This window comes from Orbicella faveolata, unplaced genomic scaffold, assembly GCF_042242905.1.
Source record: "Orbicella faveolata isolate gen_17 unplaced genomic scaffold, um_ofav_v1 contig_25, whole genome shotgun sequence".
In the NCBI taxonomy this organism is placed as follows: domain Eukaryota; kingdom Metazoa; phylum Cnidaria; class Anthozoa; order Scleractinia; family Merulinidae; genus Orbicella; species Orbicella faveolata.
This window is the reverse complement of record NW_028301553.1, coordinates 13,792,711-13,817,817: the sequence shown is the minus strand read 5'-3', so window position 1 is coordinate 13,817,817 and position 25,107 is coordinate 13,792,711. Positions and strand designations below refer to the sequence as shown.

The 25,107-nt window shown below is 37.5% G+C and overlaps 1 protein-coding gene and 1 long non-coding RNA gene across 2 annotated transcripts; one reads left to right on the top strand and one right to left on the bottom strand.

Annotated features, from left to right (window-relative positions):
* The first annotated feature begins 810 nt into the window (after positions 1-810).
* On the top strand, positions 811-17,047 carry LOC110069452 (uncharacterized). The gene is made up of 3 exons (XM_089294208.1): positions 811-1,067; positions 6,581-6,777; positions 10,968-17,047. The coding sequence occupies exons 2-3, from the start codon at positions 6,597-6,599 to the stop codon at positions 11,108-11,110; spliced, it is 324 nt and encodes a 107-aa protein (XP_089150334.1). The 5' UTR covers positions 811-1,067; positions 6,581-6,596; the 3' UTR covers positions 11,111-17,047.
* Positions 16,964-23,805, bottom strand: LOC149109071 (uncharacterized). Its single transcript, XR_016208612.1, has 3 exons — positions 23,187-23,805; positions 23,032-23,095; positions 16,964-19,983 (listed from the first exon to the last, which is right to left on the bottom strand). It is a non-coding gene; the product is annotated as an uncharacterized LOC149109071 (long non-coding RNA).
* Positions 23,806-25,107: the final 1,302 nt, after the last annotated feature.

Sequence of the window (25,107 nt, the reverse complement as noted above, 5' to 3'; positions counted from 1 at the left end):
AACTCTCACAGTAAAAATACAGGAAACAAAACGAGCAAGTTAATTGCATTCCTGTTACGCTTAATTTCGACCATCACTGTGCATGTGGGGATCTTTTCAGTTTGTCCAGCTAAGCGTGATAAGTAAGTCATTTTGCGGTGTTAATAATGCTCTCTTATAATATTCGTGCAGGAGCCATAATCGGGGACGGTCCGTCTCCGATTATGGCTCCTGATTCGAGTCAAAGTTCGTATAGAAATTACGCAAACTCGGAAGGCGCCTTTTGTGCGGACATCTCAAAATGTCAGTCGACTGATTATCTAAACCGAACCAGAAAAACATTTACACAAGCACTTTTCCTAATACTTTAACCCCTAAAATGGCTAAAAATCCCTATATTTTTCGACAAACGCGATCTTAGCTTTATGTCACGCACCGCCAAAACTCCGAAATTCAAAATGCGCTGGTTCCCAAACGAAGGACGCTATTGAGCTGGAAAGTTGTAAACAGATATAAATTTAGTACCTCTTATGCCTGATGAGGATAAAATCTTTAGTGGCTCTTTAGTTTTGGATTTAAGAATTTGATGACGTCACGTGAACACACTCTATATCCTCAATTCTTGTCTAGGAACACGGTTGCGTTGAAAACGCGTGAGCGATGTTCACTTATCACTAAGTGGCACTATAACTGCGTTTTGAAGGGGGCAGGTGCTCGAGAATCCTTAGAGGATAAACCATGCTTTTATCTTTATCTTTTGTCTTGTCTTTACCGCACGTTCACGTAGTAGTTTCCCTGTCTTTCCCGCGTTTCCTTGACGCACGAGAGACTGGGAACGAAAGAGAAACTCAACATGGCTGCGAAAACTTCGAGCTGGTTTAAATCTTATTTTTTCGCCAAATAATCGATGAAGAGACTACCTTTGGTATTTTTAGCCTTTCGAAACGTATTTTCTGTTGTGTATTTGTACCTCAATTCAAGAATTATGCCTTCAGCAGGCTGCAAAACACACAAAATGGGGACCTTGTTGACTGACCTTCGCAAATGAATAACAGCCTGGTAGGAAGCTGACGTGCTAAACTGCTAGGGTGAGTTTAAGCTTTAACTCAAATACTTTTATTTACGAATATTGGTTTTTATGCACAGTCATCTCCTCGCTCTTGCTAGTAGATAAGTTTAAGATTTAACTCGGTTAAATTGAATTTCTCAGAGTGTCCGAAAAGTGTCTCCAGGTGTCTCACATGAAGCGGGAAATTCAAATTCTTTCATGTATCGCACACGTGCGTCTTTGTTTTGAGCAAAAAATATCGGTAAGCTACGGTTTGTTTGTAAGATGTTAAAACGTACTTAAACTCTCCCTCCCTCCTTTAACACGGCTTTGCATTTGTGCGAATCTCACATCTGGGAGGCCAATTTCTCACGTCTAGCTGAAAATTGTAAGCTATTACAACCGCAATTGTTTTTTCACTTCTTTTCCCTTTGCCCTCCATAACATAGAGGGAAAAATAAAGATGATGATGATGACGACATAGAACTGCAGTTTGTGGGAAAATTTAGAGACATTTGCATTGAAAATTTAAATTGCGACTCCTTGTCTCCAGGTACAGCTGTGCCCTCCAATTGTCATTGATAAAATCTTCTACTGGGAATCTTTAACTTGTAATTCATTAAAACTTTGGAATGTTAATTATCCTCATTATGGGTGTACGGGCAATTTTTTTTCCTCAGGAAAAGGGGGGGGGGGGGGGGGTGGGGGAGGGTGAATCACTTTCCCAAAAAATTTTCCCAAGTTCCCCACATTTTTACATTTAACAATTGAGCACAAACAATTTTTAACAGATCATTGCTTGTTCTCTTTTCGAAACTTTTACTTTTGAACTCACTGACACTATCTCTTTGCAATTCATGACATTTGGTATAGAGCATAAGAGGAAGAAATTGTGTGTTTGCGTTTTGTTGAATTTCGACACAGCAGCATTGACAATAAAGCACGCTTCAGTAAAGACATGAATGAAATTTCTGCAAAGTTTTAAGAGTGGACATAGAAAACGAAAAAAATTCCAAATGCTTAGAAAAATAAAGCTTTTGTCTCGCTGACAATGTAAGACACAAAAAAATAATGGGTGTTTAGAAAATGTCGACTCGCACTACGTTTGAGTCTCACGTTATTGTACATGTATATTGATTACTAGTACTGTTATTCTCTGTTTCTAGTGACATTGTAATTTCTCAAAACACATGGAAACATTTTAAAAACCCTTTGCTCAAATTTATCTCATTGCCCCAAAAAAACTGACTTGCCCAAATTTTGGGGGGCAGCAGCCCCCCAGCCTCTGTGGCCCGTACGCCTATGATCCTCAAATGTTAAGGTATCAAACTTCCCACTTTTACTCACATTACTATAATTTTTACTGTCTTTCCCCACTCCTGCCAATCAAGATGGTGCCAGAAACCATGGAAACCTTTATTTTTATCACAATACCGTGTCCTCATTGTAAAATATTTTTACTACATTTCAAACCAGGGTGCAACAGTGCCTGGGTGAGAGATAGAAACAGGCTTTTAGCCAGGAGTCTTGTGGCATGCCCCCCTAGAATATTTTGAAAAATTGAAGCGTCATAGGTGTGTTTTCCATGGTTTTCAGCCGATAAATGTATCGACTGGACTTGAATGATAAACAACTTGTGCTGGTTCACAAATTAGTACTTCATGTAGCTATTAACAACGCTCCCAGGAGAAACTCTTCTTGCTAGTTACGCAAAATTCCTTTCAGTGAAATCGATGTAAATGGGAAAAGAGTGCCCGGTATTCACCTAGCTATGAAGTAACCAAAGGAAACTTAAGTACAAATAAGGTGATGGTGAGATGGTGTGTTCAAAAGCATTTCCAGAATCATTATAGAAATCAAGTGATTTTGTTGGAACTGTTATGAAATTACTGACTGCAAATCAACAAGATCTCTGCTTTATTTATTTATTTCCTCTTGAAAAGTGGCCTTTCCCAGGACGCCAGACGGCCACCTGGCTTACAGCTGGATAGAAAATCAGTTTGTAAAAATAAAGATATCAAGGAAAAGGTTTACTCAAAGGTTTACATGCACTGTGTAGTATGGATGATAGATGCTTGGAAAAGTGATAGGTTTCTGATGATTGTTGTCTAGAATGTTCAACATAATAATGAAAAAGTCTGTTGCATTTAAAATTTTCCACACTTATCTTTCCAACTTTATGTTTACTTTTTAATTTTTTTTTCTAATTACACAAACCTCACAGGAAAAAAATACATGTACAAAATAAAACAGGACAAAAAAGTAATAGATATTGACAGATAAAATGGTAAACTTGGTTTTTGACAGAAAATGAAGTGAAAGTCTAACTTCTTAAAGTGCTTATGAAAAGAAAAATCTTTGGCACCAGAAATGTACACAACAAAAGAAACAAAATGACACCTGTAGTGACATTGCCATTGCCATCCCGTTCTGACCACCAGCTGATGTTGTTCTTGATAGCGTCGCGTTCAACTTCTCGGCTACGCTTGTTAATAGCCAACTGGTCTGCCTTAACCTAGTTATGTTTGTTTGAATATTTATTTATCATTGTTTGTTTACATTGGTCCTGAAAAGCGCCAATGGGGAGTGGCCAATTTAGTATACATATTAGATATGCAGACATATCAAGTACGTCTTGATTCATTAACATATGTTCAACTGCTATTTCCTGTTCCTTCTTTGACCTAGAACTTTTTTAAAACATCAGTTACGTGCGTACTCAACTCTTCCTCTGACTCCCGCATGTGGACAACTTATTTTTTATTGTGAGAGCGTGCAGTAAATTACCGACTCCATGGGGATTTAATCGCTCCTCATCAAACATAATAGATTTTACAGTTTTCTCGCCTTTCCTGGTTTTCGGCCAATGGTATTTCACTTCGCTCAGGGGAAGCAGAAATGAAACAATTACAGAGATCAAGGCAGGCTCACTTTCTTGGCGCCTCTTCACCAGACTCCTTCTCGCTGGATCGCTTTGCTCTTCGCCGTTTGCACGCGTGACTCAAAGGTGAGCCTGCTTGCAGGCTAGTCCTGCTTGGAACAGACATGGTTCCCATATTGTCTAAACTCTCCTCATTAGATTCCTGGGAGTACATGTAGATGATCCTAGTTTAAGACAAAACTGGGAAGTTTAGTTTTAATTAAGACAGGACCAGGGACAAAACTGTTGTCATGGCAACAGCACAACAGGTGTTTTTTGTTTCTTTTGTGATGAGCATTTCTGGTGCCAAGTTTGAAGGACAGTGCTCCAATATTTCCAGAGATATTCTTTATTCAGTATTTTACCATTTTAGTTGCACAAATTATGACGCCATCACTTTCCTAATTTGCATAATACAAAAACATCAATATTTCTAAAATGATAAAAGATATTCCAGAAAGTAAAACACCATTCTTTTGTATTTTGAAAAGCCTTTCAATTAAGCTGCAATTATTTTTCATTTAGGCACTTTAAGAAGTTAGGCTTTCTCTCCATTCTTACTGAGGCTTGTAAAACACTTCCTACAAGCACATGAATCTGCTTAGCAAAAACTATATTTAGGGCAGTCCGTTAGAGAATGCTTGTTTGCTATAGTGCACTAGTTTACATGTATTACAGACTTGGTGTTTAGTTTATTTTAAGTGTTAATTAACCTTGTGGTCAGGAGCTAACAACTACCATTGACTTATTAGGAATTTTGTAATGTCTGCTCTTCAGTGCAGTTCTAAGTGTCGAGCTTCTTGTTTAATTTTGGTAGATGCAGTTTCAATCAAGTCCAGATATTCAGCCTTGCCTTTGAACTGCCTTAATTTGTAACTATTATTAAATTTCATTTGATTTTTATAAATTTTGAAATTTTCATTACTTTGTAACTTTCATCGAGGCTGCCTCATCAGTTTTGCAGTTTTTTAAAAGCTGTTGTAAAAAACTACAAATTGAATTACCGTCGCTTGCATCTAAGCATGAACGTGTGATGCTGAAACATGCTCTAATTGGGTGTCAAATGTGGCATGATTGGTTATGAAACATTTGAAGTTCAGCAGACCGTATCAAGATTTTTTGCACTAAAAGTTCAGTGCGCGAAATGGCAGAAAGATTGGACATTGAAGACTTCTTCAGAGAAATTAACCCTGACCTGTGTCAAATTTGACATTCAATAGAGTTTGATGCACCTTGAACAATATTTGCGTACTTAACTCTATCAATACCAGCCAAAAAAATTGAGAGAGTAATGTTGGCGCATGATAAGTAACATTGCATGTCAACAGAATGTTCCCCAACAGAAGAGTAACCGTAGTTTCTATGTCCACTATCTGGCAATTGAATCCTGTCTCATCAAAAAACTTTACAGAAGAAGGATCTTTATCTGACAAGTAAGTAATCCACTCAGGTATGACCATGTATAAACATGGTTCTCATGAGTGAATCTCTCACCCACGCACTTTCCCAACCATTTGCGTGAGCGCAAAAGTTCGTGTTACGGTCTGCTAAACTTCAAATGTTTGATGACCAATCATGCCACGTTTGACACCCAATTAGAGCATGTTTTGGCATCACGTGTTCATGCTTAGATGCAAGCAGCCATATTTTGTGTGTTTGTAGAGCCTACATTCAATCCTGGTCATTTCTTTTTATAGCACCATTTTCAAAAGCACCAAAAAGCCACTCCTGACCTTATACACCCACATAGTCCAGATCTGGCTGAGCCTCCTAGAGTCACTGCTTCCTCAGACACAAGCCTCACAGATCCAGTGAGTCCCACCCTCTCTCCAGTCTGTTGCACCAGATTTGCCTGATCCTGCCATCTCAGAATCCAGACCTCAGTGCACCCACAGACCCCAGCATATTTGCAAGAATACATACTGGACTAACTTACTAAGCATGATTTTTGGAAGCTGTGAGACTTTCCCTTTGTCCGAACACTCGTTTCAGAAACCTGTGTTTATCGTATAACTGTTAACGAACTCCCTGTTATTTCTAACCTCGTCCTTTGTTAGGCTTAGACCATGTTAGTTCTATTTTTATTTTTATGGAAGAAGAGTTTGCGCAAGCAGGTGTTGTTAGCTGCGCATGTGTGTTTTGTTTGCTCAATCTCTCTCACTTGTTCTGGATCACCATCTTGTTGCGATTGTGTTGTAGTTCTAGTGTTTGTCATCAAACCGTTCAGAGTTTGCTATCCTCAGGTCGTCTTGTCCTCATTACTGGCACTGGGGCTGGCTGGCCACAGTGGAAGCCCCCAGATACCCCAGGCACACACCTTCCATATTAGGGAGGTTGCTAGTTAATTTTGGAAGGTGCCTTGATAATGCAAGACATCATCGGATATCAGTGGTTATCAGGCTGACTAAATATTACAGCTACACCTGTACACTGTTACTCACTCCTCCTATTAATGATTTGAGATAGCTTGCAGTGTAGGCATTTCTGTTTTGGTTGGGTTTATCTGTTAAAAAAACTGAGTATAAATTATCTCTTTACAATAAATGTTGTTTTTTTTCAACGATAATCATTGGACTGAGTTCTTGATAATTCCACCATCAACAAGAATCTTTTCTGAATTTCTCAATACTTAGTCAGCAATGAACAAGAATGGACAGACAGTGGAAAAACCAAGATGGGACACTAGATACACTTAGATGGACATGGACAGTGGACAAACATGAATACACAGTGGACAATTTTGGACACATGGTGGAAAACTGGACGAGCATGAGTGGACAACTCCAGCAAGACAGTGGAAACCAAAAACATTCAGACCTTGAGCAACTGGGTAAATACACTGTCTTGTAACCATCTTGAATCATGTGTACTAAAGGCATCTGCAGTCGAGTGTCAATCGATACATGTACCCTTGATCCAGGTTATCGATTGACACTTGACTGCAGATGCCTTTAGTACACACGATCCACCATCTTTGCTACTAGATATTGTTGATGAAATTTAACGCAAAGCAATGTCAACCTGAGAGAATCTCCTCGTAGCTCTCATTGCTTTGGAACACCTTGCCATAAATAATACATGTTATATTTCCAAGTAAAATTAGACAGGATATCAAGGCTTTCCATTCAACCAGGAAATCTTTGGTGCAAAACATTTTGAAAAATGGTTTTCGTGACGTGTACCCCCTGTTTGAAAGCCTGTAATGGGTGCCTTCAGAAACTACATGTATCGTATTCATACTGTACAACTGATTAAATTATATTCATGTAGTGCAAGCCAATTAGAAGTTAAGGGGAGTTTTAAAACCTAAAATTTTCAAAGAAAAATCAATTACCAAGCTTAAGTGAAATTTTCCAATGGGGAAGGAAGGGTTTAAACTGACAAAAAAATTTTGCGGTGTTCCAAAAAATAGAAACTTCAGATACAGGTGGAAAAGATAGATCCCAAGGCTTAGTATGGGATATGGATGCCCCTTGTGATACTCTTTTGATATTGTCTAGACCAACATGATGAAAAAAAAAAATGTCTCTGACATTCAAAATTTTCTGTTTCCTATGGTGGCCTGGAAGGGACATCGACTTTTTTCATGAACGGTTTTTTTCATGTGCGCGACTTTTTTTTCCATCCACAACTTCTTTTGTTCATCCACAACTTTTTTTTATCCACGACTTTTTTTTATCCGCGACTTTTTTTCATCTGTGACTTTTTTTATCTGCAACTCTTTTTTTTCATCCATGACTTCTTCTTTGCCGCATGTGTTAAGACTGCAGGTTCACATACACTGTAACAGAGCAAGCAGCATGTCATCCAGCAGTACGTGGCCTAAAAAATTATTTAATGAATAACTGCCCAGGTTGTAATACAGAACCAGCCATTGCTGAAAAGCATCTATACAAAACCTCTGATTATATCATATAAAAAGTGAGGCAAATCTCTTAATCACACAGGGACATCGTCATCATTCATCCAATCCTTCTAAAGTTTTAGTTTCATCAGATATAAGACCCTCTAAGAACATGACGTTTTACAACATTTAAGATCGACACTGGGTTCGCCATTTTGGTATAGAGGAGGTTTGAATTTCCAAGTTTTTGCGTTGCGTTCACAGCATTAAAATGGCGGCCTGAGAGGACTTTGGCATAGGCCAAAAGAGGATTTATCGCTCAAGTTTTTTCTAACTGAACAGTTCTTGCAATAGAAGAATTATTACTTTCAATTTGTCAGAACTCTAGAGGAATTGGGAAAACTCAATGACAGATGTTTCTGTTACTTTACGGGGTTCTGTTACTTTACATGCGCCTCCGAAGCTAAGGGCATCAACATGGTGTCTCCACACAAAGCTCTATAAATTTGGGCGAAACACTTTTCTGAATATTGCACTAATGAATAACCGCACAGGCCTAAATTTTGGCGAGGTTGTTTATATATCAACCATCTATCATATCCCAGACTTAATTTATTAAATGGTTACGATTTTTATTTTTGATTGCATGACAGTACAATATAAACCAGTAATTCACGAGGGGAGTCCGTGTAGTCCTGTCATTATCTTTTGTTCCCACTTCTGGAAATTTCTTTTCTGACAGCGTTATCAACCCTCCTGCAAAGGAGAATAATTCTCTCTTCCCGGTGGGGAGGGGGGGGTGGTGGTTAGGATTAGGGTTTCGGGGATAGGGTAGGGTTTTTGAGGTTCTTGATCCTTAAATAGGGTATTACTGTTGCCCCTGTTGGCATTGTGTTTGTGGTGTGGTCCCTAGATAGGGTACGTAAATTATATCAGCTAAAATTGCAGTGCGTAAATGCCCAGCTAAACGAAAAACAAATGATCTGTTAGAACTGAACCTTTGGTTAACTTCACGCTATTATTAGTGATTGATTTTCTCTTCAATGGGGGTGTCATTTTTTGGAATAGGGTATCATTTTAAAGTCCTTCATCCTTAAATAGGGTCAGGGTTTAAAATACTTCGTGGCACACACCTATCCGAAGTTTATGGAAGTAACCCCCCCCCCCCCCCACGTCATTTTTCTGCATGGCCATTTAGACTTGAGCCCTCTTTTGAGTTGTGGTATAAACTAGGATCCACCACCATGAGAGCAACTTAAAAGCGCTAATGTTTTGCTGTGGGAAAGTCCAAGGTAAAAATAGGTGGCTATCACTTCATCCCTGTTGTAAGATGTTTCTTCTACAACTGGAAGATAGTCTGACAAAACACAGTGACAGTACAATGGAAACAAAATAAGGATTAAGATGACCGTGAAGAACATAGCTACTGAAATGCCGTCTTCAAATCACCACAGAGCAATCCACTACCAAATACAATAAGCAAAGTCACACAGAAAAAGAGGGTCGGATAAAAAAAGAGGCGCAGATAGAAAAAAAGAGGTACAGACAAAAAAAGTCGCGGATGAAAAAAAAGGTTGCAGATAAAAATATGTCGCAGATAAAAAAAAGTTGCGGATGAAAAAAAAGTCACAGATCAAAAAAAGAAGTCGCGGATGAAAAAAACAGTTGATGTCCCTTCCAGGCCACCGTAGTTTCCAGCATAACGTTCACTTGTTTTACAAGAGTTGTGCATGTATGTAGCAATGTTCGTGATCAACCACACAGTCGAACCTCCAATTGCAACCACCTCTCCTCAGGGACAAGTTTTCCAAAATACCAAAAGTTTCCAAGTCAAATCACTATATTTGGAGCCTCTTGTAAGCGACCAGCTCTCATAAGCGACCACGACCACTTTTAGGGCTAAAAGTTTGACATTTTTTTTTGTTATTAATCTCATGTAAGTGACCACTTGACAAATAATAGAGCAAAAATTAGATAATAAAGTGTTGTAGCATTATCGCATTCCTGGGTGGTACAAGAGACAAACTTTCTCATTGGGAAGTACCAGAATTTTTCCCCAAATTGACTTTTGAAATGACTAAAACGTTTAAAACATGGGCAAGTTTCTGCAATTACCATATGCTAATGAGGCAAAATTTTGACCCAATATGGTCTAAGCCCCCCGTAAGCAACCACTTAGTAGACTTGACATTTTGGGTGGTCACTTACAGTACGCCTACGAGAGGTTTGACTGTATTTGAAATATCACACCAAGACAAACATATCTGTTAATTAAGTACTAAGCAGTAACATTCAAATGGTTTATTTACAATTGAATAACTGTTAAATTTATTGCATACTCATTGACTAATAAGAGATTGTTATCGCTTGCTGTATCATAAATGCCCTAGAATAAAAGAATTGTCATAAATTGCTTTTTATATCCTCTCGCTGATGATAAATTTCATCACACTATTATCATTTGAGAAAGACTGGATCCACAAGCACTGCTGAGTGGATTGTCAGCTACTGTAACAATACTATGGTGCACTTTATCGTCAATAAGAGGACAGACACACAAAAAAGCTGGCATCAATATGTTAAATAAAAATAAGAATTTGTTAAACATTCATCTTTAGGATTTCATTCTTTTTATGGGACAAAATATAGCTCTGAGAATCAAGAACAATGATCCCGCCCTGAGAACTAAATAATTTTATTGGGAAGCTCAGGATGCTTGTTGGGTATACAGTGCACTTATTGCAGACAGGGTGTTTAGTTTATGAAGATCCTTAAAGATCTTTATCAGAATCTTTGAGGATCTTGATCCTTGATAAGATCCTCATGAGGATCCTCAAGGAACCTTGAAAGATTTTTACCAGTAAAGTGAAAAATCAATGGAGTGAACAATATAGTTTGGGTGGTGTGCATTAATTAGTCAGTTTTATTCATGTTTACAGGTGACTTAATTGTTGGACTAAGCTATATACAGTCAAGGAATCCTTAGCTGTTAAAATTAGGTAGTTCATGGAAGCAAAATTATTACATTTTTCATTTAATGACTTGTTATCCAAGCGTAGGTGTCAAGAAAGACAACAGCTAAACCCTTGCAAGTGATACAAAATACATCCTGTAAGCTCTCTAAATCTCAGATTGGATTCCAAAATAACCTATCAAGTTTGCTTGATTCATTACAGGATGTTGGACCAGACAGAAAGCATCAGAAGACAGCACAGACTCAGAGGCCAGGAAAAAGACAAGTGTGCAGGCTGAGAAGAGGATGCTTAAAGAGTCAAGCCACCTAGTAGACAAATTGACAAGATGGCTTATGGTACCATAAGTACTTTATTTAATCAGAATAAGTTGGCCCTGCCCGGGAGGCCTTTGAACGTGGGGTACAGCTGGCCCGGGGTTTTCCTCCCAGGAGCAAGTGGACGTACAGGGAGGTTTTTCACCCAGCTGTTGTTCCACAACTCCCGTTCAGGTTAGCTGGTTATTTCTTTAGCTTGACGTAGTCTTCAACAAGGTTCTTGTAGTAGATTCTTTGTAAACTGCTTGCATTGGTTTGGAGCAAGTAAAACTGTGTAAACACCTTTCATACAGACACTAACTTAGTAGAACAAACACCTTTTGACTGATGCCAACAACAAGTGACTTTTTCATGACCTTAGCAGATCAATCAACAACCTTTCACTTCAAACAGACCCAGCATAAACTTGACTAACAATAGATGGAGTGAAACAGAGAACATCTGACACCAGCATCTAAGTTTTACTACCTGCAACACCTTACAAATGACTTATTCATGACCTAAATAAACCTACCAACAAACTTTAACTTCAAACAGAACCGACACAAACTTGACTTACAATAGATGAAGTGACACTTCACAACATCTAACACTGACAACTTTGCACCTTACAGATGGCCTTATTTATGACCTAAACAAATCAACCAACAAACTTTAACTTCAAACAGAACTAGCACAGACTTGACTAACAACAGGTGGATTGAAACTGACAACAGTTATCTGACATCAACAATTACACACTTATACTGTACCTTATAAATTTATTACTTATTCATGGCCTAGACAAACCAACCAAAAAACTGTACATTATTTTGTTACTTCAAACATAACCAGCACAAACTGTAACAATATCTGACACAAACAACTACTTACACCTTACAAATGACTTTTTCATGACCTCAACAAGCCAACCAACAAACATTAAACTTCAAACAGAACCAGCACAAACTTGACAAACAATGGATGGATTGAAACTGACAACATCTGACATCAACTACTTGCATGTTTACAACCGAGTTATTCTTGACCTGGACAAACCTAAAAAACTAGACCTGACTTCAGCACCTCAGTTGAAACCTAAGATACTGTCATTGACGCTGCAGGCTTAACTACCAACTAACAAACTCTGTACCACAATCACCAATACTTCACAGACTACCGTAACTGCACAAGCTGCATACCAATGCAACAATTAGCACTGAGTCACATAATATTATCTAATGCTACATAAGTGTGTGTGCCACCATTATTCAAATAAGTGCGTTTTTCTGAAAGGAAAATTGTCTCCAAACATTTTGCTACCGAGTATCACCATAGATGTACACTGTATGTGATTAATTGGGCCAATGATTGGAATCAGAGGTCCTTGCTACTGTATGTAGTTTTCTTTGTAGATTACAGTGTGTAACAACAAACTCACTTTCAACTAAATTTCAAGAGTTTATTAATCAAAATTCACATTATTTGCAAACACAAGAAAGACACCTGCCCAGTAAATTATTTTCTTGTGAGGCTTTGCACTGATCTTGGCAGCCACCTGTAAGTCTCAATTCTACTGATAAGACTCAAATTTAAAAATTTGCATAAATTATGTTTATCTTTATAGGAAAAAAACCAGCTAGGAGCTCAATAATGGTAACTATCTTATTAGGCATGTGCTAAGGTTCCATCCTTAACCTTAAAAATTGGAACCACATTGAGTACATGTACTTACAGCAAATTAATCATGAGAGGATGCAGGATGTCCAGTTTTTCAATTTTCAGCTCTTTCACATTGGGGTGTGCTTCATTACAGGCTAAGAAAAAATTAATATAAATTAGTTGGTAGACTTCTTAGAATTTAGCCAACGAATACTTCACGACCCTAAGGATAGCTTGCCAAATGATTACTTCTTATCTTAGTGTACAATGTAGTTCTTTCATAAAAGCCAAAAATATTTTCGCTACTAAACTCTTTTCGAGCAACAATCAACATCACACTGCCACTCAACCTTACTACTTACTGTAGCTTCCTTAAAATAATCATAAAATGTTTGTTTTTGATTAATCTTTTAAAAGTTGTGCAGGAAATGAATTTAATTTTCTTTGGAAACTACAGACTATGGATCTTTTTGATCCATCTTTACCATTTTAAAGTGCTCGGCAGCTTGATGGTGGTAGTTTTAATTCATAAACAAGGGGAAATTTTTAATTATAAATTGAACAACCTTAATGCACACTTTAGTAAAGTGGATCTGCAAGCTCATTAGCACAAACTTTAACTATTGCTAGCCAAAAAACATTCACTTATCTCAAGCAAAACAAAATTTCCAGCTGTAAGCAAGTTTGTTCACGCCATCTTTGTTACCTTCTTGACTGCATCATTGATTACTTTCAAGACTTACCAAAATTTTCATTAATGCAAAATAATGTTTTTGGACGTAAGCAAGAAAATATTACACCACCTGCTTGTAGGAAAGTTTTTGAGAGTCAATCTTACTGAAGACAAAATGTTATCAGAATTTACAATTAAGCAAAATTTAATTTGAAGGTCTTCAATTCAGATTTATTTTAGAATTGGGCTATTTTCAGTTTCCAAAGTGTTATTTTCATTTCATCTTCAATCTCTCAATTTTTTATTCCATTCTTCCTTACAACGATATTTAATATTAATGTTAAACACATTTAGATCAACAGTCTGCACTTTACTTTATTTCTAAGTTCTTATCTTTTTTTATGTTTATCTAGAAACAAATCTTGATTCCCTCACATTGGTATAAACAAACATGTTACATCCTACACAATGCAGACTGTTGATGAAAACCAATGTACCTTGCTTTAGCTTAATGCACTAATTTCTTGGTTCTTTCTTGGTGTTGCAATGAAGGCTCTCTTAGGCTTCCTTTAAACTTTTTCAATGATTTCTCTGTTGCTCCAAAAAATTCACAGAATTTATTAGAACTATATTTCTGGGCTTTCTCCATTGCTCCAAAAAATTCTCGTGGTTTTTTGAGGACAATAAATGGTATTTATGCTCAGTACCCTGAGTGCAGCCTGTTCATGGTTAAGGTTTCCGGCTTTTTTTTCTGGACTTCCACCACTAAGAAAGAACCATTTTTTCTTTATTAGTCTATTTATAATGCTAATGAGCTTGCTTGTATCTACTAAAGTTGTTAGGTTATCATTTAGTTCCAGGATAGAAGGTGGCACACACACCAAGACACAAATCTAGCCAGTCACGTCCCTGCAGTGCTGGGTTGTGGAAGCTCTGCCTCTGAGAAGGTGTGTGTTTCTGATGTCCTCTGAGATATTCCAACTGAGAAATCCTGGGAGACTTTATCTGATCCTGTAATTCAAGCCGGGGACAGTTGGGCACTTGGAAGTGTTGGCCGTTTGCTCTCAAATGGGGTGGACAGTGTGAAGGAAGGTGAGAGTTTGCTTTTCACGTCTTTAGGGTTTCACTTAATTTGTCACAATACCACACCATCAATTTCGGCCTAGCAAGGTGCTTGTTTGTAGTCAATGAGTCAGGAAATGTTCCACAACCAAGGACGTAAAACAGGAATGCTGATTTGTGGAGCTCAAGGAAGGTGCATCTCTAGAGAAAGCATAGACAGAGGAGGTCACTGAATTTCATTGGTCTGACCTGATTGGATTTTCACAAATGACATTAGATTGAGCTGAGTCACTGGGGGTCTCTCTGATTGGGTGCTACTGGGTCAGGTTTTATCTCTTTGCTAGTTTTTCTTAAAAAATAAACTTTAACTTTAAAATAGTAAAATTAAATCCTATAGGCCCAATTATAATCAAAACATCTTTTGAAAAAAATATTATCAAACATTATATTAAATTTTCATTTTCTCTTTTGTCAAATTTCACATCTTGAACTTAATTTTTTTTCATTCTGTTTTCATTTTCATTGAACTTATAACATATTAATTTTTTAATTTTTGAAAAATTCCTTTCATTAGTTTGATTGACACTCCACTCTAAGGAGAACTAGCAAGCACCAGCTTTTTGGCACTAGGGTCTCAGGGATTGCCATGGTAACCAACATGAGCTGTGAATGGTCAATGGTTGCCTTGGAAACCATCAACTAATAGCTCATGCTAGTTGCCAAAACAATCCCAGGAATCCTTATGCTGACAGCTGATGCCTAGTCTTCCTTAAGTTTTTGGAGTGTTTAATAGCTTATTTGTCAATTAGAGGTTTATTAGAAACTAATATATGATAGGTGTTGATGAATAATTCTTCGTTGTTAGGCTTGTTAACTGTTAATTAAAACGGTGGCTTTCCATTTAACAGTTAATTAGTCTGCCGATGAAGAGCAATTCTGAAACATTTTGCATTGATTTAAGCACTTAAGTTTATTCAATTTCTAACCAACCGAGTCAATTAAACAGGAATTCAAAACTTTTCACCTTATGAAGTGTAATTTATATAGATATAAATTAAATCAATATAACATTTCTTAATTATTTGTTTGGCAATAACAGTAGAAATTCATAATCATAAACATTTGTTTTGAGGGGGTGTTTTTTTTAGGTTGGCTCAATTTTTTTCCACTAAAATCCAGTAAAATTCACTAAATTCAGAGTTCCTGGGATTGTCACGCAATGCTCCTCCACAAAGTCAGGAGAGACATTGCGTGAGCAGAGAAGTCGCGGATGCGAAGGACGCTACAATCTCTTGTAGTGGGAATTTTAGATTAACAAACAAAAAATATTTTAAACCTCTGCAATGGAAATTATTGATTCAAGTTGAATTTTAAAACCATTGCAAGCCAAAACCCGGCCAAATTAAAAAAAACAAACAAACAAACGCAACAAAATTTATTAGTCAACAATTTTCTAGTTAAATCTTCGCGCGCATGAATATTTAACTTAATTCTTAAACACAACATAACTTTATCTCATGCTTACTCCAAAAATTTTAACAGTGTCAACAGAGATTCGGCTTAAATCTTTAGCTTGTTTTAGTTTTCAAATAACAAGACCCGCTCAGCTTCGTATGTTAATTGCTCGTTTCAAATCACGGATGTTCTGTGGAGAATTGACCTTCTAATTATTCATTCATTCGCACGGGAATTTGATTTGCATTTGAATAAACAACTCTCCAGAGTAACGTCATGTGATTTGAAATACGACAACAAACAAACAAGCTGAATAAGCATGCATAATAAACTAAAACCTTTTGAAATCTTTTTAGTTTTAAATCAAAACTAAAGCTTTTTCGCCGTAATAATCGGCCAATTTCGTTAATCCAAATTGAGAGAAACCTGACATCGGTAGCTTAACAGATGAAAGACTTTTAGCGACTTGTGCTCTTTGGTGAAGTTTGTGGAATGACGGTCGGTCGGAGGTTTGGTCGGAGGTCAGACTGGCGGATTCGGTGTGTTCAAATCTTTCTTTGATTTCAACGGTAATGCACTGAAATTGAGCGCCATACTTTAGCTCTTCAGTTTTTCTTGTCCAGGTCGCGGACATTTCCAACCAAAATGGGTTTTCGTCCAAAATATTCCGGGGGGCGAGCTTATTTGCAAATCTTTTATTTTTTCGATGCATTGACTTGCGGATTAGCATCTTGAACCAAATTACGAATTTGGCTTTTTAATTATTTTTCAACTCATTAATTCCAAAATTACTCGGGTGTAGCATTGTGACAAATTACGACTGAGACCCCGGAGGCATGGGAAGCAAACTCTCACTTTCCTTTACGCTGTCCACCCCACTTGGGAGCAAACGGTCAACTCTTCCAAGTGTTTAACTGTTCCCGGCTTGGGTGAAAGGATCAGATAAAACAGACCAGAATTTTAAAGTTGGAATATTAAATGAGGTCTACAGAAACAACACCGCCTCCGAAAGGCAGAGTGGAAGCAACCCAAAGAGCAGGGACAAGATTGGCTAGATTATTATTTTTTATTTTTTCAATAAAACTAATGGAAAAGAAGAAACAATTTTATTTCAATAAAATTTTGTTATCTTTCCACCCGTGTTGTTTTACTTTGCAATCCAACCATTTGAGTGAACCAGATAAACTCACCAAAAATAAGCCAAGTTCTGGAGAAGTTTTGATAAAACGCTGCAGTACCATCAACACTTAGTTTTAGTAAACGGCTCGTTTTTCGTGTCAAAGTACGCCAAAGATACGTCTTTTAAGTACTTCAAACGACTGAAATATATTAAGAGAATTTGTACCGAATTGTTTCAAAGTCTAACTTAAAATTTAAACATATCTGTGGCGTACATTGGAACAGAAACAAACCGTTTACTAAAACCAGTCTGGAATCGTACCGCTTAGTTTTAACAAGACCTCAGTTACTGTAACCATAAGAGTTTCAGTCCTAAGCTGGACACATATCAATTCTCCTTACTAATTGCCTCAAGTAATGTGATCTTTCTTTTGACAATTTGGCAATATATCAAGACAATATCCCGAGTTGATGATTTTCAAATAAATTAATGTAAGGAGAAATAATATGTTCATCACTCTTGGGACTGCCTCAGAGTAAGTTTCCCAAAACCTCTCCAATGAAAGAATGGTTTCTAAATAATCGCTGAAAAACCTGAGAAAATTCACAACCGTGTCAATATTATATTGATGTTTTGTCGGCTTATATTTGCTTTCAAGACAAACAGAAATGGCTCTGAAATAAAATTATATTTGTTGTACGCACGGGAAGTACATCAACTCCAGCGTATTTTCAAGTGTATTTTCAATTCTGTAAATTATGATCATACAACATCAAGAAATTCATTCAAGAGAACCGTGAAGCTGTAATTCTAATTCTGCTTGTTCTGGTTTGAAATCATTAAAACAAAACATGCAAATTTCTGTATGCTATTTGCACCTAACGAGTAAATTTTTCCATATTAACAGATCAAAATTATAATAGTTTTAACTTTTGCAATTAAATACTGTTATCTCTATCTTGTAGTTGGTTTTAAAGAGTTCGTCTGCTTTAGCTGAAGATCTAAACTCCACAAAAAAGACTTGTACATGTACTTGCATTTTTCATCTTGCGTGACATTATTATGTTCTCTTCGTCACACAAGGTAAATCAGTCACGCAATAGTAAAATAATGTTCGTGTACAGACTGTTTTTTTTTTTAGAATGTTGAGCAAAAGCGAAAATTCGAAAAACAAAAAATTTCTGCTGCAATCTTGAATGTGCATTTTGTTTAAGATTTTAATGACATCTGAAGGTATATTGGCGGAGAAGAGAGGAAATGCTTTGAAAAACGTACCCAACAAGGTTTACAGTGAATAGAGATACAGTCAAACCAACCCAAAAGTGACCTCCTGTACGCTTTGCCAAACCAATGTGGTGCTTATAAATTATAGATAAATTTCTGTTCTAATAATTTAGCTGCATGAGACCGTTTGGGACTTTTACAAGGTAGTCATATTTCAGACTCGAGATGGTCACTTCCTGGGGGTCACTTTACACAAAGTGGTCATTTAGAGAGGTTTGACTGTGTTAAATACTTCAGACATGCAATCTACCAAACCTTTTCTTCAGTGACTTTTTAATACTTTTATTTTTAATAATTTTCTTTCAAAATATCGTATGTATGCTTCAGAAGTTCAACAGATCAATGCCGATACATCATGTGCCAAACAATTTAAACAGATGGTCAGTCAATCAGCCAATCACAGATTCTGTCCATTGGTAAGTGAGTGAGTCAGGCAGTCAGTCAGCAGTCAATCAGTCAGTCAGTTGACAGTCCATCAGTTAATCCATCAGCAGTCTCAGACAGTAATGAATAAGTCAATGACAATCATTCAGTTAGTCAGTCAGTCAGCAGTCAATCAGTCAGTCCATTAGCAGTCCATTAGCAGTCATTCAGTGAGTCAGTCAGCAGTCCTGAAAAAGTCAGTCAGTCAGTATGAGTTAGCCTGCGAGCAGGCTCATCTTTGAGTTACGCACGTGAGTGGCAAATAGCAAAGTGATCTGGCGGGAAGGAGTCTGGTGAAGAGGCACCAATGAGCCTGCTCACAGGCTAGTTATGAGTCAATCATTCAGTAAGTCAAAAAGAGTCATGAGTCAATTAGTGAGTCAGTAGGTCATGAGTCCATCAGTCAATCGGTCAGTAATGAGCCCATCAGGTGGTCAGTTATGAGTCAATCAATTAGTCAGTCAGTCAGTCAGTATGTTTGTCTGTCAGTCCATCAGTCAGTCAGTCAGTCAGTCTGTCAGTCAGTCAGTCTGTTTGTCTGTCAGCCCATCAGTCAGTCAGTCACCAGTTGTTCAGTCAGTCAGTAGTCAGTCTGTCAGCAGTCTCTCAGTCTGTGTTAATCTACTAATCAGTTTGTCAGACAGTCAGTCATGCGATCAGTCAGTCAGTCAGTCAGTCTTTTTATGTTTGAGTTATTGTGCATAGTCTGGATACTGTGAGTTTTACTGTGCCAGTTTCAGGATCATTTTCACAGAATGAATTTTGGTTTCTCTCACTTTTACCTAGAATTCTCTCTCATTGTTAATGTATAAAACAAACAGGATAGACCACAGCTACGTGTACTTTAACAATGTCAATCAGCCAGTCGATTGGTACCACAGCCCAGTTACTCACTAAGTTATACAATAGCCAATTCAACAATTTTCTTTGAAGGTGAAAATGCAATCTAATTTTGATAACACATCTTACTTTTGAACATCACTTTTGGCTGCAGAAGATAAATTTAACAATTTCATGGATGATTGGCTTAAAAGAGTGTGACTTAACAGCTTTTCTTACTCATTGTGTAAATAATCAAGGCACAAACTGCATGTCTGAAGTCAAATAATCAGAGCAGAACTTGGCTTATTCAAGAGCTTTGTTTACCTGGCTCACCCAAGAGTTGGATTGCAAAATAGGACATGCAGCCCTTCTAAAGATAACTGCTTGAAGATTTAGTCCACTTTGTCCCTGTTGGCATCTGATCTGGAAGAGAAAGAAAGCTTATTTGTCAGGCTAAGAAATAATTTTATATGACCTTTTATTTTATTACCATGTACTTAACGTTGCAGTTAAGAGGGTCGCATGGTTCATGAATGGAAAGAATAGCAAATCACAGATCACGGATATCAAAATTTCATTTTCCCGAATCACGAAAATGATCAAGCAAGGTACTAGCTCTTACACTCTAAACAGTGTTACTAGGTCATATGACATATTTGAAAATCAAGCAAAGGACTTCAAGGAAAGCTCTGTTACTTGGTTGTTGCTTTAGGAAATGTTACAATAACTATACAGAGGTTACATTTGAAGAAGCTAGTCATCAAAGGGGACAAGTGACAATTTTGGTTGCTTTATTGTTTTGCTCCAAATTAGGTGAATTTTTGCATGTGGCCTTCATTTCAGCTGAAAAACATTGCCCTGTAATTTTTTTCACTGGGTTGCTCTTCATTTTCGAGAAATAACGTAAAAATTTTCGCAAAAGGGTTTGAATTTTTGCATGTGGTCTTCAATGTAATAGAAAAACGTGGTCCTGCATTTTTGCTGCTGGTTTTTGCTTCGCTTTATAAAGACGCCACTAGGAGAACTGAATGGTTTTTTGCATACGCAATATCTCGAAAACAAAGCAAAGTTTAGTGGAAAAACTACGGGACATTGCTAAACATGCCTAAACAAAACTGCATGTGAAATCTGGAGCATTTTCAATAAAGTTCACTTCTGAGGAAAATACCTAACACCCTTTTTCAGCCGAGCCCTTCAGATGAACGAAGCCAGGGCCTTTGTTATGATAAACCGAGCCAGTCCTTTGTATATTAAACCAAAGGGAGCCTTTGTTATTAGTCAAAGTCTCACCTTGCTTTATTATAACAAAGGATTCATAACAAAGGATCAGCTCGGTTTATTATAACAAAGCCCGGTTTCGTTTATGTGAAGGGCTCAGTGGAAAATGGGCGTTAGGTATTTTGCTCAAAAGTGAACTTTGTCAAAAAAGCTTCAAATTTTGCATGCGTTATTTTTTAGGTGTGTTAAACAATGTTTTGTATGTGTTTTCGCTGAAGTTTGGATCGTTTCTGAGACATTACGTATGCAAAAAAACTTATATTTGTTGTCACGTCAATGCGCGACCGCAAAGATGTTCATTTCACTTAAAATACAGCAAAATGTTGATTTTTCTCGCAACATGTAACCTTAAAAAAATATTAATTTCAGCTCAAAAACAGTTAAAAGGTTGATTTCATGTTAACTTGTTAACACGTTAGATCACAGATCTGTTACAATCGATCGCTACTTGTTGACCATTATTATGTTTAAATCTAGTTAAAAGTTCGAGAAAAGTCCGCAGAGCGTAATCACAATGCATGCCGGGAAGGGTCTTTACACCTCATGCGCGGGAAAACATGGTGGTCGATACAAGACAAATTTTATAAGTCTTAAACCAGTTCTCGCTTTCCAAACTTTGATGCTAGCAACGCTTGGCAAATGGGCCACGACTCACCAGAGGGTATTTTAATCTTGGGCAAGAACTGCTCTTGAACTTTGCTGCCTGGCTTGATCTGACTTCGAATGCCGATAACACGATTACACTATATCAGCTGCCTTCGAAGTTTCAGAACACATTTTGATTCTTTAAACGTGCTGATGACTTACGGGTTTACCGAGGCTTTATGATGCCTCTCAACCACCAGGCAGGCATAAAAGGTACTTTAAAACAATGCTTAAGATATTAGTTGACAGAGCTCTAATGTGACACATCTCTTTTTTGTTCAACAGTATTTCATTTGACGCTCGATCAATTCACGTGTTGTGTTCACAGCACAATAACCGATGTAAACAATCTGTTCCCAGATTTCCGCTCTATATGCTGTGGGATTTGATTTTGACTTCATACACTACGAACAGTCTGCCTTTTTGCTGTTCAACAAATAAACTCGTAAAGACATGGCTAGGAAAAGCCAAGTTTTTGCATACGTTTTAACTTGAAAACAAAGCAAAAACCAGCGACAAAAATACAGGACCACGTTTTTCTATTACATTGAAGACCACATGCAAATTTCAGCTAATTTGCAGCAAAAAAAAAGCAACCAAAATTGTCACTTATCCCCTTTTATGACTAGCTTCTTTATTTACCCTTGAATCAACAGTTCAACTGTTTTGGAGCTTGACACCTAAATTTGTCATGAAAATTTCCAAAGTATGACGGACATTGTCACTTATATTTTATCAAAAGGTATAAATTGCATGAGTTTTCTTTTGATTTTTGGAATAAATATACACACAAATTTTTCAAAAAATCGCTATTTACACATGGACATAAATAAAATGACGTGTACAGTTTCATTTTAGCTGCGAGTTCCTTTTGCATAAGTTTTGTCAATGTGAACATCATTCTGAACAATCCAAACCCAACTTTGAGGTTTTGACTTTTGCCAAGCTAAGATGTTTACTTAAACTAAGTATTTTGATTTTTTTGTCTACATTTTCATAAAAAATTATTTGAGTATTTTGACTTTGTTTGCCTTCATTTTCATTAATTCGAAGAAGCGAATATGTATATTTTTCAGAGAGAAATATCTGTACAAATTTTCGACCCAAATGGAGGTTAAAACTGTCAACATCACTTCCGGCCAAGTGTGAGAGCTTGGTTGCTCAGCTCAAAATGGCGGTTAAAACTTAACACTGTGTTGACATCACAAAATTGGCCGGAAAAAGAAGAAGCAAAACTTCATTGAGGGTCAAAATGCCTTAGAAAATTAGGAGGGTCTTCGTATTCGAGTTTTTGGGGTCTTAGGGTCGTTTTTAGAGGTCTACGTCTTACAGACACCCCATGATCGCGTAGGAGTTCGAACTTCAAGCTTGAGACTCACGCCAAAGGTGTGAAAGTTGGCAGGTATAGAATTTGTCACTTCGTTTTTCTACTAACGCGTATATATTATACCTGTTCTAGTAGTTTAAGCTTATATTAAATCAAACTGAAACGCAGTCACCTTGTAAATTCTAAAGTTTGTGAGTTTACGCTAAGCTAAGACAGCTTACCTTCATCGTGAAGAGCACCGCATTGATCAACAAGCACAACGTGTCCTCATTCCTCCTCCTGGCTCTGACATGCATAAAAAGGGGAAAAAAAGTTACCTACTATCTCACATCAAGAATTTCACTGGATTAAGCCGCTTTAAGACAAATTTACAAACCTTTGAACGTTGGTGTTGTGCCTCACTTACCCACGTGCAAAATGGCAGCGAAGACAAGAACAGTGGGAAATAGCACGGTAAAAGGGGAGGGGAGGGAGTGGGCTGCGTGGCTATAGCAGGCTTTCGCACGTAACACCTGCTCAAACGCGGTTATCTGGCTTTTCGCTTTGGCGCGCGTGCGGCGAGTTTACGAATAACCTGCGATTTCTGCGATCAATTTTTTTTTAGGATTTATTTAAATATTTTATCAATTTATATAGAACATACTAGCATAACGAGATGATCGCATTCGCTTCGCACAAAGATATTCTACAATTCTAAAAATTAAAAAAAAAAACAATAAAAAGATTACAATAACATAATCTAATCAGAAAAAGCTAATCTAAAGTAATGCGTCTTCGTTTCACATTTTAACTGCGATCTCTCTCATCTTCATTCTTCGTATATTCGCAGTCATTTACGGACCCCATATAAGTGGACACCCTCTGGCCTCTATTAAGCGAACAGCAGTGCAAGTCCCAGTTTTCTTTTCCCACATTCACTGCAAGAATACCTGTATTCAACGGAAACTTCTATTAAACTTTTATGGTCATTTCTATTGTTAGAGACCTGTATCAAACGGACACCAGAAAAAGAATGCATGATTTTTTTGTCCATGTTTTAGTAGATCGGTCATTTAAGTTTGCCAACAAACTAAGCTGTTACAGAAATGCAACATTTTGTTATTCGGTTTTGTTTTTACAGAACTTTTGTTCCGGTTTGATTTGTAAACTTGCACATGATTCGAACAATATAGATACTGTTACTGTATACTTAAATCGCTTTTCCTCATATACCTGTCATTGTTTATTGTTTATGGAAATACGGTATTTCGACCGTTCACCCTTTCAAGGTCTCTTAATACTGAGGAATATTAATATGACCCTTTCAAGACAAATTCTGAGGGAACCTGTCTTCAACGGACACTCTGTATTAAGCGGACACTAAAATGGGCCCCGGGGTGTCCGCCTAATACAGGTTTGACTGTATTCATCACGGGTTTATTACGAACCAACAAAATGACCAGCTCCCAGTTGGCTTCTAGTAGAGCACTGCACTGGTATCGCGGAGGTCATGGGTTCAACTCCCGTACAAGTCTGAATTTCATTTCAGGTTTTATTTTAACTACTATTTTAGTAATATAGTAAATGGTTTGAACCCAGGAGTATCAGTAGTTGAGGGTAGTTCTGAAAAGAAGTGTTGTTGGTGACTGACGTTTCGACAACCTGAGCGGAAGTCATCTTCAGAGTCAAGTAAATAAATAGTGCTTGCCAGTCGATGATGTTATAAGTCTGGTCCGTTATACCACCAGCCATTTACTATGTTACGTTCACTTGGACGAAAGAGCAAACGACTTGCGAACAACTACATCAGTTCGGTAAGTACTGTCAGACGAATACGCCGACAACTTTGGTTCAACCACCACTGCCAAGACCACGGTCTCGTTCCGGCCGGACTTAAACTTAAGTCTCCGTTGAATAGACAAGAGGTGAATGATACCGGTTTCGCCCCATGGCGAGTTCGCCCCCACCGAGTTCATCCCCACTTTAAAATTTGTGTTTCGATTTCGTCCCCACCTTTATCGAGTTCGCCCCCAACTTTTCGAGTTCGCCCAAAATTTTGTTTTGCGACCAGAAACATTAACGCGAAGTCATGCGAAAGCGCGAGAGATCTTGTGTGAGCAGAATAGAAATCCAACCCGTATTCCCTTCGTGTTTCACTAAATAAACCACAAAACACAGACTGATGCACTGTTTATCATGACTTTCATAGATTTGTGGCTCCTAAAGGAGCTGTTTTGTTTCATTGTACGTTACTTATCGCGAGAACCATACAGCAGTTGTTTGATGGACTGCTCTCCGTTTTGGTAACGGTCCCACAA